This window comes from Gigantopelta aegis, chromosome 15, assembly GCF_016097555.1.
Source record: "Gigantopelta aegis isolate Gae_Host chromosome 15, Gae_host_genome, whole genome shotgun sequence".
In the NCBI taxonomy this organism is placed as follows: domain Eukaryota; kingdom Metazoa; phylum Mollusca; class Gastropoda; order Neomphalida; family Peltospiridae; genus Gigantopelta; species Gigantopelta aegis.
The window spans coordinates 35,860,882-35,881,181 of record NC_054713.1 but is presented as its reverse complement, the minus strand read 5'-3'; the positions used below and the strand labels follow the sequence as shown (position 1 = coordinate 35,881,181).

Genomic DNA, 20,300 nt, shown 5'->3' with positions numbered 1-20,300 from the left:
ACTACGCACCTGCTCCCCCTACCCTGTCAACCTTATGCTGCCATCGTGTTGCCATCTTTACTGGAAGAAAAAACAAATTGTACAATATGTGTATTTATAACATAAAAAAATTTAATATGTTGTATGCACCCATGTTTTTAATGGTTGCTGATTGCCATAGTGTCTTTAGTCAAACAGTATCTTACAAACACGTGTAGAATTCTAGTTTGACTTTGACGTTTAGATCATAATCACAGAGCAGCCAATCGGATCGCTTTATCTCGATCTCCAACATATTAATTATTATAACAATGTTATATTGGTTATCCACTCATCTGTGTTCAAGTCGATCTCAACAATACGCTGGATATCGCCGTATAATATAATTCTCGCATATTGTTCTCTTAAATAGGTTTGTAAAACAAATGATACTTTTAAAGGAGGGTCAGGATTCTTGTATTATCATTTTGATAAGCGACTACAATGTTTCACATGCACAGAGCTAGGACAGGGAAAGCAACGTCATTTTATGACGTCGCTTCCCAAAATTACGTCATTCGTTGGTCACGTGATTACATTTGTTATTACACGGGTGATTCGCGTGGTTTTTTTATTTTATTAACTCGGTTATTTTGAACCTTGTGGATAATAAAGTGATATTCAGGGAAATATCACTAGTATGGCACACGTGCAAAACGAATGACGTACGTTTATGAAGCGACGTCATAACTTAATGCGGCTTCCCCAGTGTAAACGCTTATCAAAATGACGCCATTTCGGAAAATGACGTCGTTTCGTCATCTCTTTTTAATGACGTTTGAAACGTTTTGACATGGTCCTAGCTTGTTATTCATAAAAATAGTATTTTAGATAATGTGGATAATAAAGAAATTATTACACTCGCGTGTGAGTTGTACTGATTTTACGAAACTCGTGTCGGGATTCACGCATTACCTTTGCTCTCACTCGGGTAATACAATAATCCTGACACTCGTATCGTAAAATCAGTACCACAAATAATCTCTATATACGTGTCTGTTTCAGGTGGAACTTAATGTTTTGTATTTACTATAGTTTGACACCCATAACCGATGTATTTTTCGTGCTGGGGTGTCGTTAAACATTCATTTATTCGTTCATTTATTCGTTTCAGGTGGTGGGAAATGTGTACAACCGGGTTGGACAGCTCTATTACGGATTTGTGCGACCTCCACTCCGAATCGATCGCCGTGCCGGAAAACCCCGAAACCAACACAATACCGATCTGTGCCAAGCGTGCAAAGAAGGCCTGTGCAAGGAGGAGTGGTCATTCTCGTGACGTCACTAAACAATTGCGTGACCTCACTAAACAGTTGCGTGACGTCACTAAACGGTTGCGATCGCCTGCTCACAATACCCATAATGCAATATATCTGGGCCAAAAAAAAAAATCATCTGCGCTGTTGTTTTAATGCTATTTTTATATGAATTGTATAAATATTGTTTTAATCTGAGCGCACAAAACACGTATGTTTTTTTAATATTGAGAGAAAAAAAGATAGAAAACAAAATTTATATACGTTTTGGTAGCTTCTGAACAATTTTACGATTCACAGGTACCCCCAAAAGAACATCACAGAGGGTGCTATGGTTATGTCATGTTATACAATACAACTATAGCACTCAAGGCACTAGCTTAGATCATAACACAGCTAGTGTTATGATCTAAGCTAGTGCCCTCAAATATTAACGGTGGTGAGAGACCAAATATTCATCGTTCAGAACTCCTCGGCCTAGTTCACGAATCAAACCTCGGGCGCCAGGCGTGGGTGGTGGTTAGATTCACGTGCTAGCTTTCTTTGGTATGGCCAAAAAAAAAAAAAAGAGTTAGTGATCGTCCTTTTGATAACACAAATCGGGGGGGGGGGGGGGGGGGGGGGGGGTTCTGTGAAAAACTTTATAAAACCCTGGAGACCATTTTGTTTGCGGGAGTAGCAGCCAACAGCGCACGCCTGGACTGGATGTTGTAGTTCTTTCACTGGCCGCCAGGTGGACCTTGTGATGGTTTAACCCGTTACAGTGCTTACGAAAGTTGAATTGCTGCTATCTCGACGCGTTTTTAACAAAATAAAAAATAAAATAAATTCAGGAGCTGGCGCATTTTTCATGTACGGGCGGGGACGATCACCAACTTTTTTTTTTATTTGGCCTATGTTTGCGTGTGGTCAAAATATCGACAAAAACATTATTATTTTTAGAATCGTATCTCAGAAAAATGCAGAGTCAAAAAGATTATTTGACAATATTATGACTGTTCAGACGAGGTTTTGCGCCATTAGGAGGACTGCCATTTACCAGAACGATACGTCTTTCCGACTTCGTCTATAAGAGGACTGCCACTCTTCAGATTAGTGAAATAAATACAAAAACCTAAACAAGACAGAGCTCAGTAGAAATTTAAATATTTTTTTACGTTCCAATATTTATTTTAACATCTGTTTTTTATTTGGTATTTTTAATTAAGACCAGCTTGTCACCATTCACTTCAATGCATTATATATATATATAATGCATTGAAGTGAATGGTGACAAGCTGGTCTTAATTAAAAATATCAGAATATATTCTGTAAAAAAAGAAAGAAAAAAAACCCCAAGAAAACCACCTTACACCATTGAAGGAACCACATAAATACTATTTTTAGGAAGTACAGTTACTTAGTAACCACACTGCAAAAAAAAATCAATATAGGTTGATCACAAAACTGTTGCGTTATCCACCCTTACGCAGAGCACCACATCATTTTGATGTCGGCTGAAGAGTTCCGAATGGGATGGGTAGGTTTCATGGCAGCGTTATTTTGAGGCCGCTAGTTTTAACAGTAGAGAATATGTAATTTTCAGTAATTTAATTTAAAGTTCTCTTTCATCTTAAATTATTTTCTAAAAAGCAATGCAGTTAAATATTCAGCTAAAGTGAATAAGAACTGAGTATGTAGTGTATACATAGATTGTAGCAAATTAACACCAAAAAAACCCCTTTAAAACTTTAAAAAAAAAAAGGTTTAAAATATAAGATAGTTCTAAACATTTTAGTAAAAAAGAATTTCATAATAAACATTAAACAATACTTAGCTTCATATGTTACAAAGTATATATCATTCCATGCTATTTTTATTGTACAATCATGCGCTTGTAGTTATACCAGTATTTGTCTTAAAGGCGACCCCACACGATACGATTGTCTCGAACGAGAATAGTCACGAAAACAGCCGATTTGACAAGACAAACAATACGATTCCATCGGTTGCTATGCATTCGGCTACTATCGTACGAAGCACTCGCATCGTGTGAAGTGACCTTAAGATTGTCTCTGGACGTATTAGTACTTACATTGCATTTATTATTAATAGTGTCTGAGACTGTAAGCTTTGTATCTACATTCATACTGCATTTATTACAAAACATGTATTTCAAAATATTTATCATGTTGCATTTATTTAAAATGTTCTTTAATCTGTTGTCTCAACATGCTTACAACATGGTGATCTCATTTCACGTAATCATCATTAAAATTGATGGAGTTCTTAATTTTTTATTATTTTTTTTTTTTTACAAACGAATTTAAACTTTATTAACAGAACAAATTGCCTAGGCTTTATGTTCGGTGTTATAACATAACACGTTATCAGTTTTGTCTATGAAAATGAAATATGTTAATGAAGTTTTGCATGTTTTAGTAATAATATATTCCGCACATCGGATTATGATTATGATTATGATCAGATTTTGAAAGCTAAATGGATATTATCTCAACATATTCTACCAATGTTTCTGCTTATGGACATTGAAGTTTAAAATTTTAAATTGTAAAGGTATTTTCAAGATTAAATAATTAATGTATTAAAATAACATTATACTGTACTATGTTGCATAAATTGATCAGTATATTAAATATTAAATTTATACTGTACATAAAACAATAATATATATAATTTTATGCCATCTATTTTACTAACAAAATATATTCACTAACTTACAAGTATATATGAATATAAATTCTATTTTGATTTAGAATTTTCAGTTCAGAGATTAAATTCCTTTGATTACATATTGTTCTCTTACTGAAGAGAAATATCGACAATCATAATTTACTTTATTTTAATGAGTACATAATTACTTACTAATTGATAAAGTTATATTTAAAATATAGTTTTCTGTAACCCAATTCACGTGTTCATAAAAATATAACAACAACACCGACGAATCGTAACAGCCGAACATTACGTCTGTGTTAACTAAGTTACAGAAAACTATATTTTGAATGGGTTTTTTTCTTCTTTTTGTGTGAGTTTTTAAAAATATTATTATTTTATATATTTTGTTTTCACTGTGAGATTTAGCGAGTGTGGTTGCTAAAATAAACCAACGTCTCATGGTGTTTATTAATATCAGTATGTCACCACATCATCACGAAGACGTATTTTATATGCAATGATATTGTTATGGAGACAAATTGTATATGCTTACTGTATAATTACTGCAATACCATTTTTGCGGCCTTACATATTTATACATATTTGTTATATATAAATATGTATATATATATGTATATATATATATATATATATATATATATATATATATATATATATATATTATCTGTCTCTGCTGGGTATGTTGATCACTTGATGCTATATGCTAAAGAACATTCGTGAATATGTTTTCGCCTATTTTTCATTCAGAAAATATTTTTAAATTGATGACGTCAATATAAAACAATTGGATGACATCAGAAAACAAATGGGTGATATGAAATTGTTTTGAACCATAGAGAGAACTACAGTTTTTGTAGTCTACTTTTTACTATTTGTATTAGTAGATTTTATGACGTCACGATAACTTTTATTAGTAATGCATTTGTGTTTTAATTGTACTTACAAAGTTACATTATATTGTCAATTGTTTCTTATTTGTTTGTATTATATTACACGACCAGCGTCGCCTTAATATATTATGAGTAGTGTAGTTCGTGTACAGTTAGTGTATGTTTAGATGTGTTGCTTGGATACTAATTAAAAAAAGATATGAGTTGAAAAATATGTCCTTATTTGGGCAATTCCGTTGTGACTGACATTACATTTTTAGCAAATTTCTGTAACGTAAGTCACTATGGAATTATCCAATTACATGATAGATAACAAACAAAACACTAACGTTGTAGATATCAAAAGAAGGTATTTTGAACATATCATTAAGAATGTACAAACTAAAAAGTATAAAAACTGTCGAAATAATGAATGTTTATCTAAAGCATGATTTGCAGTTTTGTTTTGATTATATAATGTATGTAATTATTAGTTTCTGGATTAATTGCTTTGTAATGTTGGTAGCCCTCTGCATTGTAAATGTTAGGTCTATAACCAAATTAAATTGTAACCTTCAGCAATAATATTAAATATGATTGTTATGTACATAAAGCTATTAACTTATCTGTCTGAAAGTAGAAATGTAGAACAAAACGTGTCAAACTATGGGATGATTCGGAGTCCGTCGGATATGTTCGATGGTTGAACGGAATTGATCGGAATTCTTCGGTTATCTTTGTCAGGTTACGCACTACTTACGCTGTTTGTTTTAATATTTGTTTGTTTTTAATTTATCAAGTCATCTGTCAATGGTTATTGAAGGTATACAACATTTATTGTTTATATGATTTGGAATTTATCGTGTATGTTCATATGTTATGAAAATACTGAAGAGATTTCGAAGTGATTCCGAAAGTACATGTATTCGACAGTGTCTGTTATTATGTGTTCCAAAACATTCCATGCCAGTGATTAGTGAAATGAAATTCGGAGATGTACAAATATATTATTGCAATATCTTGCAGGTGTTCAGATATCATTCCTACCTTTTGTTTACGTTCCATAGATCTGCATATTTTTATTTCAAATTCTGACAGCGATTTGATCCATCTCAACATCACTGTCCTTGTCTCTCCAACTATAACAGTTGATTGTATTTTGTGGCCATCCATGCCACGCAGATATTAAACTCAAAATCTTTTTAAAAAAAGAATAAATCCCAACTAACCCACCTGCCCCCTACAATAAGAAAAGAAAAAAAGAACAAAGGCACCCAACATTGAATTGGGAATGGTAGACCATTTGCGGTTTTATTTTTCCATTCAGATGTTGAGTAATTTAAATGGTACTTCATTTAATTTTATTATTAATGATCTCTATCTCCTTTGCCTGTGAGTATTCTATAGTATCGTACATAGATCACACTGAATTCAAATGGATAGCTAATTCATGTTGGACTTTAAAAGGACATTCCTGAGTTTACTGCAATTTTTAAGATGTTATCGACTAACAGAGACTTTTTAACGATTGTAATTACATATCAGATATATTTTTCTGCATAAAATATTAATGACTGTATATTAAACGTGTTTCTGATCGTTCTAATATTTGTACTAGGTTAAATTTCATTTTATTCACTAAAATATTATTTTTCGTACGTACGAAATTATTTGAAGACAAAATCCTGTTTGGGCTTCTTACAAATATTAAGACGACCAGAAACACATTGAATACACAGACACTGATATTTTAAACTAGAAAATATGTTTAATATGTAAGTTTAATCGTAGAAATAGTTTATTTGTCGGAAACATCTTACAATGCAGCAAAGTCAGGAATGTCCCTTTAAACGCAAATATTTATATAGCATAAACACAGTGTCCGAATGGTTAAACGAGACAGACCCTAGTTTGTTTTTATACTACTTGCGTATTTTTCACTATTGGAGCCATTTTTAATAATTGAAATCACACATTACGTAGACTGTATTGTTTAGATTATTTATCTGAAGTGTTTCTGGTCATTCTGGTTTTTCTAAAGTTAGGAAATACATTTTACATAGCGGTTATGGAGATGAACTTTGATCTATTTGTAAGAGTATTTCCACGTTTCAACGTCACATACGTTTTATTCTGTTGTAACTTTATCCAAATGTATAACATATTTGTAGATATAACCAATGTTAGTGTTCATTTTCACGGCTTCAAACTGCGACCCGTCACTTTAAAAGATCCTTTTTAAAGAAATTTTGTCACCTCCACCCAAAAAATACTAGATCTGCCCTGGAAATATGAAATTCTGGTTAATGAAAGTTTACGAATGCAGCAGTTCTATAAAGATGTATGATATAATATATTACTTGTACATTCTGTGCCTTGTTTCACTATTAAATTTTGTGAATATAGTTATGTATATATGCTTGTATATTTTGTGCAATCATTCTAGTTGTGTTCTGATGGTTTTTGACAGCAGCAAGATCGCTGTGTAAGATGCTAGCTGTATGACGCGTGTTATGTTTTGCAAGAGACAGCCAAATTTATCAAACTCTTCCTATCTTTGATATCAAATCTTACTACCACATCGCTTTGGTCCGTATGCAGATCTGACATTATCAAAAGTTATACCTTGTTCAGATGATCTTTCCAATCAACCAATCAAAATACATTTGGCGTAAAACTTCTAACAGCTTAAGGCATTGAAAATTAATGTTCACGAAGAAAGGTCACCTAAGATATTGTGTTCAAGAGGTTAATAACTCACTTGTGTTTGTACACAAGAGGTTAATAACTCGTTTTTGTGCAGAAGAGGTTAATCGCTTGCTTGTTTTTGCGCATATGGTGAAATGGATATAATCTATAGATACTCTATTGTTATAAATACTTGGATTGGTCCAGATAATATCACGTGACTTAGAAAACCGACCTTCATAACTGCATGAACATTAGTTTGGCAATATTTTCGGTAATGCTTTAAAAAATCCTAAATAGATCGTTTTAGCAGTTTTCTTTGTTTAAGATTAATAAAGTAACTGAAACAGATTATTGAAAAGTATCCGTCGGTCTCGAAATATTTCACAACAAAGTTTTTTATTTGTTACGTTTAATCTTCAATAAGATGGCATTTCTCAGCGTAGGATTAGTGTCTCCCGGTAACTGCTTGTAACGTTACCGGTTTCCATAACAACTACTGCTATGGTTATTGGAATCCTAATAATGAAATTTTGATTATTATTATTATTATTATTATTAAAATCGTTTGGTAATATTAGTAATCACATTTTATATTGAAACAGCAGAGATGCCAAATAAATGCGCCAACAATATACAAGCTTGTAGGAACAGAGGGAGGGGTGTGTGCCCCTCCCACTTAAGGACAAAAACTTGTTTTTCCTTCCATCCCATATAAATAAAGATAAAGATCAGGATTCCCCCTCCTCTAGCTATCACCCCCCCCCCCACACACACACACACACACACACACACACACACTTCCAGATATTGTTCCTACAGTCCCGATATAAGAGAAAATACAATGCATTTGATTCGTTTCTGATAATGTTACTTCTTGTTTTTAATTATGAAGGAAATTACCTCCCTTTTTTTTCTCTCAGAGATATACTTCTTTTTCTCTCATTACCATAATTATAGGAGTTGGGGGGGGGGGGGGGGTAGATGTAGGGATGTGTCTCAGAGGTAGAATGCTCACTTCAAGTTCAGGGCCCTGTTTCACAAAGCGATCTTAGCCCTAAGTTCACCTTAAGTGCATAGTTACCTTAGGCACTAAAGTGATCTTAATGCTAAGATCACTTTGTGAAACGGGGCCCAGAGCCATAACTTCGTCCTGTCTGTAGATTGTTTCATGTCCTGGACGGAGGATCCAGCACAAGTCGACCCCTGCGCCCATGACAGGCGTGTGAATAAAACAGCTTGTTCTGAATGTGGACGTTAAAACCTATGACCTGACCTGACCTGACCTGACCTGACCTGACCTGTAGATTGAGCATTAAAGGTTTCTTCTTTGTCACTGGATCAATTATCACTTTAATCTTGGCGGGTTTCTTTTCTCATGCTGTGTCACTACATGTATTTGTTTTAGACATCTAAAAGCTGCTGAATAAACAATGTGCCGGGGTGTCATTTAACAAACACTCCTTTCTTCGTATTTTGTCTCCATGTATACATGGCTATTTCTGAAAGAGCTAGCTGTTTTATGTATAAATGGCATTTTGTTTACGGTGATCAGCTGTTTGTATTTCACAATATTCTATGTCTACATTAAATAAACATTATTATACAAATCAATATAATTGTTGTTTGTTATATTATGCAGTAATCTATGGGCGGGGGTGGGGGGGGATGTAGACCAGTGGTAAAGCACTCACCTGATGCGCGGTTGGTCTAGGATCGATCCCCGTCTGCGTGGGCCCATTTGCGCTATTTCTTGTTCCAGCCAGTGATCCACGACTGGTATATCAAAGGCCGTGGTATGTACTATCCTGGCTGTGGGATAATCCATATAAAAGATCTCTTGCTACTAATGGAAAAATTTAGCGGGTTTCCTCTCTAAGACTATATTTCAAAATTACCAAATGTTTTATATCCAATAGCCGATGATTAATAAAATCAATGTGCTCTAGTGGTGTCATTAAATAGGGGATGCATTCGGGATTGCGTGAAGGGCGAGCAGAGGTCTAACTGGAATACTGATATCATACATAAGAGGGAAAATCAGGGACGATATTAGTAGGGTGTAGTTTGTCATCAAAGGGGCAGTTCAGGGTAGTATCCACAGGGGTGGATCCAGGAATTTTTATTAGTAGTAGGTTGTGGGGTGGGGGTTTTTTGGGGGAGGGGGGACACGTGAACCAACTTGTCAAAAGAGCAGGACAATGGAAAACATTTAAAAGAGGAGAAAGTTTTTAGGGGGCAGGTCCCTTGGTCCCCACCTTGGATCTGCCTCAGATGCAGATTAAGATGATTTGCAGGTGCTGTAACTAAACAAAATTAGGGCACAGTAATGGGGTCTGCTCTTGATACACACAATGTTTTAAACTAAAAGGAAATGTTTTATTTAACGACACAACACATTTTATTTATGGTTATATGGCGTCACACATGGTTAAGAACCACACAGATATTGAGAGAAGAAACCCGCTGTCGCCACTTCATAGGCTACTCTTTTCAATTAGCAGCAAGGGATCTTTTATATGCACCATCCCACAGACAAAATAGCACATACCACAGCCTTTGATATACCAGTCGTGGTGCACTGGCTGGAACGAGAAATAGCCCAATACGTCCACCGGCGGGGATCAATCCCAGATTGACCGCGCATCAAGCGAGCACTGTACCACTGAGCTACGTCCTGCCCTGTTTTAAACTAAAAGTAAAGAAAGAAAGAAATTTTATTTACGGTTATATGGCATCAGACATATGGTAAATGACCACACAGATTTTGAGAGGAAACCCGCTGTCACCACTTCATGGGCTACTCTTTCCGATCAGCAGCAAGGGATCTTTTATTTGCGCTTCCCACAGGCAGGATAGCACAAACCATGGCCTTTGTTGAACCAGTTATGGACCACTGGTCGGTGCAAGTGGTTTACACCTACCCATTGAGCCTTGCGGAGCACTCACTCAGGGTTTGGAGTCGGTATCTGGATTAAAAATCCCATGCCTCGACTGGGATCCGAACCCAGTACCTACCAGCCTGTTGACCGATGGCCTAACCACGACACCACTGAGGCTGGTAAAAAGTAAAGATGGCATTATTTTGTATTTTCTAGGGGTTAACTGCCCTGTCTCCAAGAAGTATGGTCCCTACAGTGCCATATCGCCTCACCCTTAAATATGCCGCTAAAATTGGGACACGCTCTGCCACTCGCCAAATTAACCAATTTTGGTGATATTAAACATAACTGACAATTTTATTTTAATTTGGTGAAATAATTTTATGTAATAATTGATTGAAAATAATTTTTGTCATTTTAAAAATTTTAATGACTAATTTGGCTAAGTCCTGAGAATATGTCTCGTGAATGGCATATCCAAAATTGTATCTTTACACAAAAAGTAAAGTTTATTTTATTTAACGACGCCACTAGAGCAAATTGATTTTTTATCTTATCATCAGCTATTGGACTTCAAACAAACATATGGTCATTCTGACACTGTTTTTTAGAGGAAACCCGCTGTCGCCACATAGGCTACACTTTTACGACAGGCAGCAAGGGATCTTTTATTTGCACTTCCCACAGGCAGGATAGCACAAACCATGGCTTTTGTTGAACCAGTTAGGGATCACTGGTCAGTGCAAGTGGTTTACACCTACCCATTGAGCACTCAGGGTTTGGAGTCGGTATCTGGATTAAAAATCCCATGCCTCGACTGGGATCTGAACCCAGTACCTACCTGCCTGTAGACTCATGGCCTAACCATGACGCCACCGAGGCCGGTATCTTTGCACAAGGTAGAGTACCGGTATAAAGGATGTTTTGACAAGGACATGACAGCTCCACTGAATCACTGTTAGGTGCACCATCTACATGTATAAGACTGATCATCAATCCCCAGGAAAATTAAATTATTCTTTCTTACTATGAAAAGAGGGGGCGGCACGTAGCTCAGTGGTAAAGTGCTCGCTTGATGCGCGGTCAGTTTAGGATCGATTGCCGTCGGTGGCCTGATTGGACTATTTCTCGTTCCAGCCAGTGCTCTACAACTGGTGTAACAAAGGCCGTGGTATTTACTATCCTGTCTGTGGGATGGTGCATATAAAAGATCCCTTGCTGCTAATCGAAAAAGAGTAGCCCACGAAGTGGCATCAGCGGGTTTCCTCTCTCAATATCTGTGTGGTCCTTAACTATATGTCCGACGCCATATAACTGTAAATAAAATATATTGTGTGTGTCGTTAAATGAAACATGGTCCATTCCTTGACGTGGTGAGGTAGTTTGCATGTCTCAATGACTCAGAGAGCTATGCCAGCTGGAGCATCAGCTCCTGGTAGGGTCACCCAAGCTGGACTGTCAAAGTGTAGAGACTAGACTAATATGGACCGGACAGACAGAGGACGTGAGTCAAGAAAGACAACTGTCTAAGAGAAGCAAACTCCAAAATCAAAACTGGGCTGGAGAGGCTCAGAATCCTAGTAAGGAAACTCTCCTAGGAGAAGGAAAACTCCAAACTCAAAGTCCACTGAAGTCAATAGTACAGAAGCTATGAATAAGCATTAGCGTGGAAACTGAAAGGAAATCTCTGTACATGCACCACCATCATCATCATGAAACATTTCCTTTTACTTTATAAGACTGCCATTTCCAAGGACCATGCATTTTACTTAGTCTTTTGGAGGACTACCACTACCCAGGATAATATATCCTTCCTATTTTGTCTGTAGGACTCTCATTCCTCAGGGCGATACATCCTTCCTATTTTGTCTGTAGGACTCATTCCTCAGGGCGATACATCCTTCCTATTTTGTCTGTAGGACTCTCATTCCTCAGGGCGATACATCCTTCCTATTTTGTCTGTAGGACTCTCATTCCTCAGGACGATACATCCTTCCTATTTTGTCTGTAGGACTCTCATTCCTCAGGGCAATACATCCTTCCTATTTTGTCTGTAGGACTGCTACCATTGTACTTCTCACAGCAAAGCAATCATCCTACCTGTTTGGTAAGACTGTTACTTTACAGATACATCTTTCTCACTGTTTCTGTTGGAGGAAGGCAATTTCCCAGGACAATACACCCTTCCTACTTCACAGGACTGCCACTTCCCAGGACAATCTATACTCCCTATTGTCTGTAGGACACCAATTTCCAAGAGTATCCCTTCTACTTAGACTGTATGATAATACACCCTACTTTGTAGGAAGACTACCAGCTACCAAAACAAAACATCCTTCTTCATAGTACTGCCACTCCCCAGAATACATCCTTCATTGGAGAACTACCACTCCCTAAAACAAAGCATCCTTCTTACTTCATAGTACTGCCACTCCACATGACAATACGTCCTTCTTACTTCATAGTACTGCCACTCCACATAACAATACGTCCTTCTTACTTCATAGTACTGCCACTCCACATGACAATACGTCCTTCTTACTTCATAGTACTGCCACTCCACATAACAATACGTCCTTCTTACTTCATAGTACTGCCACTCCACATAACAATACGTCCTTCTAACTTCATAGTACTGCCACTCCACATAACAATACGTCCTTCTAACTTCATAGGAAGACTGCCACTCCCCATGACAATACGTCTTAACTTCAGAGGAAGACTGCCACTCCCCATGGCAATACTCCCTTCTAACTTCATAGGAAGACTGCCACTCCACACGACAATACATCCTTCTAACTTCATAGGAAGACTGCCACTCCACATGACAATACATCCTTCTAACTTCATAGGAAGACTGCCACTCCACATGACAATACATCCTTCTAACTTCATAGGAAGACTGCCACTCCACACGACAATACATCCTTCTAACTTCATAGGAAGACTGCCACTCCTAAACAAAGCATCCTTTTTATTTCATAGTACTGCCACTCCCCAGAATACATCCTTCTAATGCCACACAAAGACTGCCACTCCCTAAAGCATCCTTACTTCATAGTACTGCCACTCCCCATGACAATACGTCCTTCTAACTTCATAAGAAGACTGCCACTTCCCCAAAAGCATCCTTCTTACTTAATAGTACTGCCACTCCCCATGACAATACGTCCTTTTAACTTCATAAGAAGACTGCCACTCCCCAAACAAAGCATCCTTCTTACTTCAGAGTACTGCTACTCCCCATGACAATACATCATTCTAATGTCATAAGAAGACTGCCACTCTCCATGACAAGACATCCTTCTAACTTCATAGGAAGACTGCCACTCTCCAAACAAAGCATCCTTCTTACTTCAGAGTACTGCTACTCCCCATGACAATACATCATTCTAATGTCATAAGAAGACTGCCACTCTCCATGACAAGACATCCTTCTAACATCATAAGAAGACTGCCACTCCCCGTGACAATACATCCTTCTTACTTCATAGGACTGCCACTCCCCAAAATATCCTTCTTACTTCATATGATTGCCGTTTCCCAGGACAATGCATCCTTCTAAATTCGTAGGACTGCCACTTTCCTGGACAATACACCCATCCTACTTTGTAGGAGTACAGACACTCATAACACTACACATTTGATGGAACACCAATCTTTTGCCCCAGCATTTGATAAATACAGCTGATTACAGATAGGGTTATGTGTTCCATAATTTAATACAGCCGATTGTAAAATTGCATTCATTTTACTCAAGCAGTTAATAAATACAGTTGACCATAAACAGACAATGTCCATTATTTGAGAACTGCAGCTACGTATAATTATTAATTTCAGACAATATTGCATTGTCCATCATTTGAGGAATACAGCTAATTTTATACACTGCACTGTCCATCATTTTAGAAATACAGCTAATTCTTGATTTAAAAAAAAATTATATCCTCCATCATTTAAGAAATAAAGCTGATTGCAAACAAAATAGTATTTTCCGACATTTGATAAAATACATCAAATTTTTACAGACAATATTGTGTTGTCCAGCATTTGAGAAATACAGCTGTTTTTACAGACAATATTTTATTTTCTGACATTTGATAAAATACAGGAAATCTTTACAGACAATATTGTGTTGTCCATCATTTGAAAAATACAGCTGATTACAGACAATAATGTATTTTCTGACATTTGAGAAATACAGCTGTTTTTACAGACAATATTGTGTTGTTCACCTTGTTTGACACCCAATAGCCGATCTCTATTTGTGTGCTGGGGTGTTGTTAAACATACATTCATTCCATTCCATTTGAGAAATACATCTGATTACAGACAATATTGAATTGTCCATCATGTGAGAAATACAGCTGATTACAGAGATATTGTTTCTGCTCTAGTATTTGATAACAAAAGCAGATATCAACAAACATTACTACTTCTGTACAAGCCAATCTGAGGTACCTGTATCTTAATTTAAATAAACGAGTATTCACAAGTGATGACAAATAATTCATTTTATTTCAATAGCAGATGAATATTCTGTAAAACTCCATACAAAACACAATAAATATGAATTTAAAAAGTTTATATACAATCAAGAACAGTAGTTTGGATTTTATAAATTGAACATTAAATACAGAACAGTACAAGATACATGAATATTCATGTGTCGTTACAACATGTCAAAGGGATTATGCTGAGTCTTTAGCCATTTAAATAATTACTCTAAGCCATGTACCTGGTAACATACATGAGTAATAAAACCTATAAACAACAATTTCGTATAATTAATTATCTCGCCTACCATAAAACCTTTCAGTGCACATACAGTGATGAATATCCATAGGTGCAACTATAAATCAAGTTTCAAAGGCTTATGACTTCAGATAACTTTTTTTATTTTATTTTTTTAATTAGAGACATTTGGTGATTGAGTAGCAACTACTATTTAACATTTTAGAATAATGTAATGATCTCTGAACGTTGTGAAGTGAAGAGTTACACAATACTGAACAAAGTGTTCTCTGAACTTATATATATAGTTTGTGAGAAACTGATCTAAACATGAAACTTTAATGTTAAAGGCATACTGTCACGGATTTAAGGACTTTATTTCTCTAAAAATGGATAATAAATAAAAATTACATTAATTGTTGGAAACCAAATCTAGCTATCGCATCACCTTAACTGAACCATGATGGAGTGAAATCCATGTCATCCCTTTCGGCAATTTTAGTTTTTGAATTATGGACCATTGCCATAATTCAATTATTTTTACAAAATGTCATTAATAAATGGAGTATGGTGGTTATGAAGATTGTTGAATAAAGTACATTTAGGGACAAATCAAATTATTTTTGTGCAGGTAATACTTTGTTATACCATTAAATAGGTCAGTGGTCTGTGACAATATGCCTTTAAATAGGTCAGTGGTCTGTGACAATATGCCTTTAAACTTCAACGTAAAAGTTGATGCAAAGTAATTGCTATATCTCTATATCTCGTCTGTTTTGCTTTGTAAAACCAAGATAAAAAGGTATGAATTATAAAGCATTATATTAATAAATACAATCAAGTTGCAGTTTCACTTATTCCAATTTTTGGGCAATTATTATATAAAGAAATTCATTTTCTAAGCAAGAAAATGTAAGTACTGTGGTCTCAGGACAGATGAAATGCACCAGAATATACACACAGTATTGGATGAGACAGATTTTACCTCAGCTATATTGTCATGGAACGTGATTTTGAGATCATGCCAGGGTGGAATCTAGCTCAATGGGTAGCATGCTCACCTGCTTGTGGATAAAGTAGTACAGTACAGGCTGTCTAAACTTGAGTCATTGGGGGGGGGGGGAGGGGGGCTACTCACAAACTGAACCAATATACACAGGGTGCTGGATCAGACACATTTTACTCAATAAGGACAGGAAGTAGCCCAGTGGTAAAGCGCTTGTTTGATGTGCGATCAGTCTGGAATCAATCCCCATCGGTGGATCCATTGGGTTATTTCTCATTCCAGCCAGTGCACCATGACTGGTATATCAAAGGTTGTGGTATGTCCTGTCCAGTCCTGTCTGTGGGATGGTGCATATAAAAGATGCCTCGCTACTAATGGAAAAATGTAGCAGGTTTCCTCTCTAAGAGTATATGTCAAAATTACCAAATGTTCGACATCTAATAGCCAATGATTAATAAATCAATGTGCTCTAGTGGTGTCGTTAAAAAACCTTCTTTATTTCTCCCAAGGTCATTGCTATGGAACAGGATTTTTTGCCATGGTCCCATGTCAGATGGGATTGTGAAAATTGGCAAGAATAAATCATACTTGGGATATATTTTTTTTAGATCACTGAATGATGCAGTACACTAGTGTTAAATTAATTTATTACAACAGACATATATATTAAATATATATTTTGGAAATTTTTAGTACAGAAATTGGGAAGTTTCAGTGCCACTTTCTTTTAGGGAGAAGCCTATGTTTGGACCAAGAGAAGGCCTGGATAAATCTCGGAGATTGTGCTGGTTTACAAACAAATGCGAATTACACAATTCAAGTTTGGACAGAGTCCACTGTATACTATAATATTGATCATTAAAAAATGCAATACTAAGCCCAAAACACACTGAAGCTGAGTCTGGTCAGTCTGGTGCTGTCAAAATATGGCGTATGCTTTACATGTATGTCGTCTGCTGCCAGATCTGTAGTTCACGCCAGCACAGACTAGGGTCTCTACGAGTACTTGAGTAGTCGAGCATGGACTCTAGTCTGATCACAGGACTAGAGTATCAGTGCAAGGAAGAGCAATCTCATTTAATTCTACTTTTTAACGTTATTTTGCCAAATGTGTGCTGCCGTTTACATTATAGGGCTACCCGCCCCGGAGGTGGTCACTGGCGATGTCAGAGGCTAGATCTAGGGCGGGCGTGCCTGAACCCTTGTGGATAGGGGCACGTAAATAGAGTTGCCCGTTGCCCGTTATAAGGCTATGAAACATATAGGGGAAACAAAAGTCGATTGTGTGGAATGCAATACATGAACAGTGGCGTGATTTGGCACCCATGTTCAGCGCTGGAATTAAGATGGCATAATGTCATTTTACTTTATTCCTTATTAGTCCTATTATCATCTAGTGTAAGTGTTGGGTACTAGGGTCCGGGTTGAGTTTGACCTTCGAGTATTCGAGTCCAATATTTGATTCTGACCGTTTCCTTTTCTTACTGGTACCATACTCACCAACACCTGAACCCAGAGCCAGCTCTGGTGTGTTTTGGGCTTTAGCTAAAGGCATGTTACAATGGCTAAAAACTCAGGATCATCCATTTTAAGTAGAACACACACACAAAAAACAGTCATGGAAGATAGAAATTAAAAGCACCAGTCAGTAAAATAGCGGATAAAAGAAAACCTACTGTAAAAGTTGTAAAACAGACTTGTAAATGAACAGCGAAATGAACTGGATGAAACTAAAATAAAAACATTAGATCTTCAGATCTTTGTAAGTTCCAGCTTCGTAACCATTTTTACATGAATATATACATATCTTCCTCACGTAAGTATCCTTTAATGGTAAAAAAAATTAATTTTGCTAAAATAGAGTTTTTATTTTTGTTTACTTTCTTAACATACATGAGATGTTTGGATAAACACACTGAACCATTTTTTCATGTCTACCCTGTATGTGCAATAAAGGTTCAAGCATGTCTACCCTGGGTACAGTCTGTGACATCACCAGTGTTTGCATCCAGGGTAGAGTTTTTTAACAGTTGAATGAATCTATGTTTATCACAGAGTGAGAGGGTTATTCCAGAAAATATCATGGGGTGAGGTGTATGTAACAGGTGGGGTAGGGTGTATGTAACAGGTGGGGTAGGAATGACACATTTTACTATATTATGGGTGTTGGATCTGGGGAAATGTTTACAAAATAAAAACAAATTGTTTTGAGTTAATACAGTAAACCCCTCAAAATGAGACACTCTATAAACTGGAATTCCCTCAAAACTGGACACTCTTTAAACTAGAATTCCCTCAAAATTGGACTCTTTAAACTAGAATTCCCTCAAAATTGGACGCTCTTTAAACTGGAATTCCCTCAAAACTGGACACTCTATAAACTGGAAGTCCCTCAAAATCGGACCCTCTGTAAACTGGAATTCCCTCAAAATCGGACGTTTTTTATAGTACCTATTTAAAGATCAGTACAGAGAGTAACCTCTCTAAACCAGATAGCGCTTAAAACTGAACTTTTTACTTGTTCCCATGGGAACGGCGGGACAATGTAGCCCAGTGGTAAACAGCCCGCCTGATGTGCGGTCAGTTTAGAATCGATCCAAGTACACCATGACTGGTATATCAAAGGCTGTGGTATGTGCTATCCTGTCTGTTGGATGGTGCATATAAAAGATCCCTTGCTACCAATGGAAAAATGCAGAAGCTTTCCTCTCTAACTATACATGTCAAAATGACTAGATGTTTGACATCCAACTGTCAATGATTAATAAAGCAATGTGCTCTAGTGGTGTCGTTAAACAAAATAAAATTTAATTTGGTCCCATGGGTGTCCAGATTAGAGGGGTTTCACTGTCGAAGTTAGGATTGGTAATGGCTAAGGGTTTGAAAAAGTTCCCTCCCCCATGTGTTATTTTAAGTACACTCTCCGAATACAAAATTTGATTCAAAATAAATAAATAGACCCTTTTTTAATGTAAATATGTCATGGGAACAAAAATGTCAACTACAAAATTTTAACAATAAAAAAAATTACTTAAGAATTAAAATAACATATTATAAATGTATAATAATAACATCTAGCATTTCCTTCATCAAAGTTATTGATATTTGTGTGCTACTACATCAAGATGGAATGTTATTCATACCTCTTAACATTTTAAGTTTGCGTAAACTATATTTTAAGTATTTGTGGATGATAAAAGAAAAAATATATTACAGGTTATCCATTCCATTTGGGTAACATTTTACAAACATATGATGTCCTAAGTTTAATGCATGAATGAAAATGGGTTGCACAAAACTAGACTTGAATGAGTGTCGGCTAACAAAACTACCAGTCATTTTGTGTCATTTTTTATTTTGCTGTGGTAAAAATAGACAAAAAATTCCACTGAACTAAAGATCTAACTGACTATAAACTGGTTTAATATAAAAGTATTTTATTTATTTATTTATTTATAATTCTAATTAGCTGATGATTACATGTAATTCATCCATGTGATCTCGTGGTGTTATCAAACAAAATCTCTAAAAACACTGATTTATTTATTTATTTATTTATTTATTTATTTTATTTGTCTTATAAGAAAGAAAGAAATGTTTTATTTAACGACGCACTCAACACATTTTATTTACGGTTATATGGCGTCAGACATATGTTTAAGGACCACACAGATTTTGAGAGGAAACCCGCTGTCGCCACTACATGGGCTACTCTTTCCGATTAGCAGCAAGGGAACTTTTATTTGCATTTCCCACAGGCAGGATAGCACAAACCATGGCCTTTGTTGAACCAGTTATGGATCATTGGTCGGTGCAAGTGGTTTACACCTACCCATTGAGCCTTGCGGAGCACTCACTCAGGGTTTGGAGTCGGTATCTGGATTAAAAATCCCATGCCTCGACTGGGATCCGAACCCAGTACCTACCAGCCTGTAGACCGATGGCCTAACCATGATGCCACCAAGACCGGTTTGTCTTATAAGATTCATGGAATTATCAAATGTTTGATATCTAATTAGCTGATGATTAATTAAATCAATATGCTCTAAAATCATTGAGGTGAGACAAAAACAAAAGCTGGTTAATATATACTATTAAACCTGCTCCTTGTTCATACAAAAGAAACTTAGCAATTATCTTAATTCTCAGTTTCAGTTTTAGTCAGGTT

General features: G+C 36.2%; 1 protein-coding gene and 1 long non-coding RNA gene across 2 annotated transcripts in view; both read left to right on the top strand.

Annotated features, from left to right (window-relative positions):
• Nucleotides 1-6,408, top strand: part of LOC121390170 (receptor-transporting protein 4-like) — an 88,642-nt gene extending 82,234 nt beyond the window's left edge. The window contains exon 4 of the mRNA XM_041521921.1: nucleotides 1,133-6,408. Coding sequence (XP_041377855.1) covers nucleotides 1,133-1,297 — 165 coding nt within the window. The 3' untranslated portion in view covers nucleotides 1,298-6,408. The remainder of the gene's footprint in view (nucleotides 1-1,132) is intronic.
• A 9,306-nt stretch (nucleotides 6,409-15,714) lies between these two features.
• LOC121390050 lies at nucleotides 15,715-16,276 on the top strand. The gene is made up of 2 exons (XR_005960149.1): nucleotides 15,715-15,784; nucleotides 15,818-16,276. It is a non-coding gene; the product is annotated as an uncharacterized LOC121390050 (long non-coding RNA).
• The last annotated feature ends 4,024 nt before the right edge of the window (nucleotides 16,277-20,300 follow it).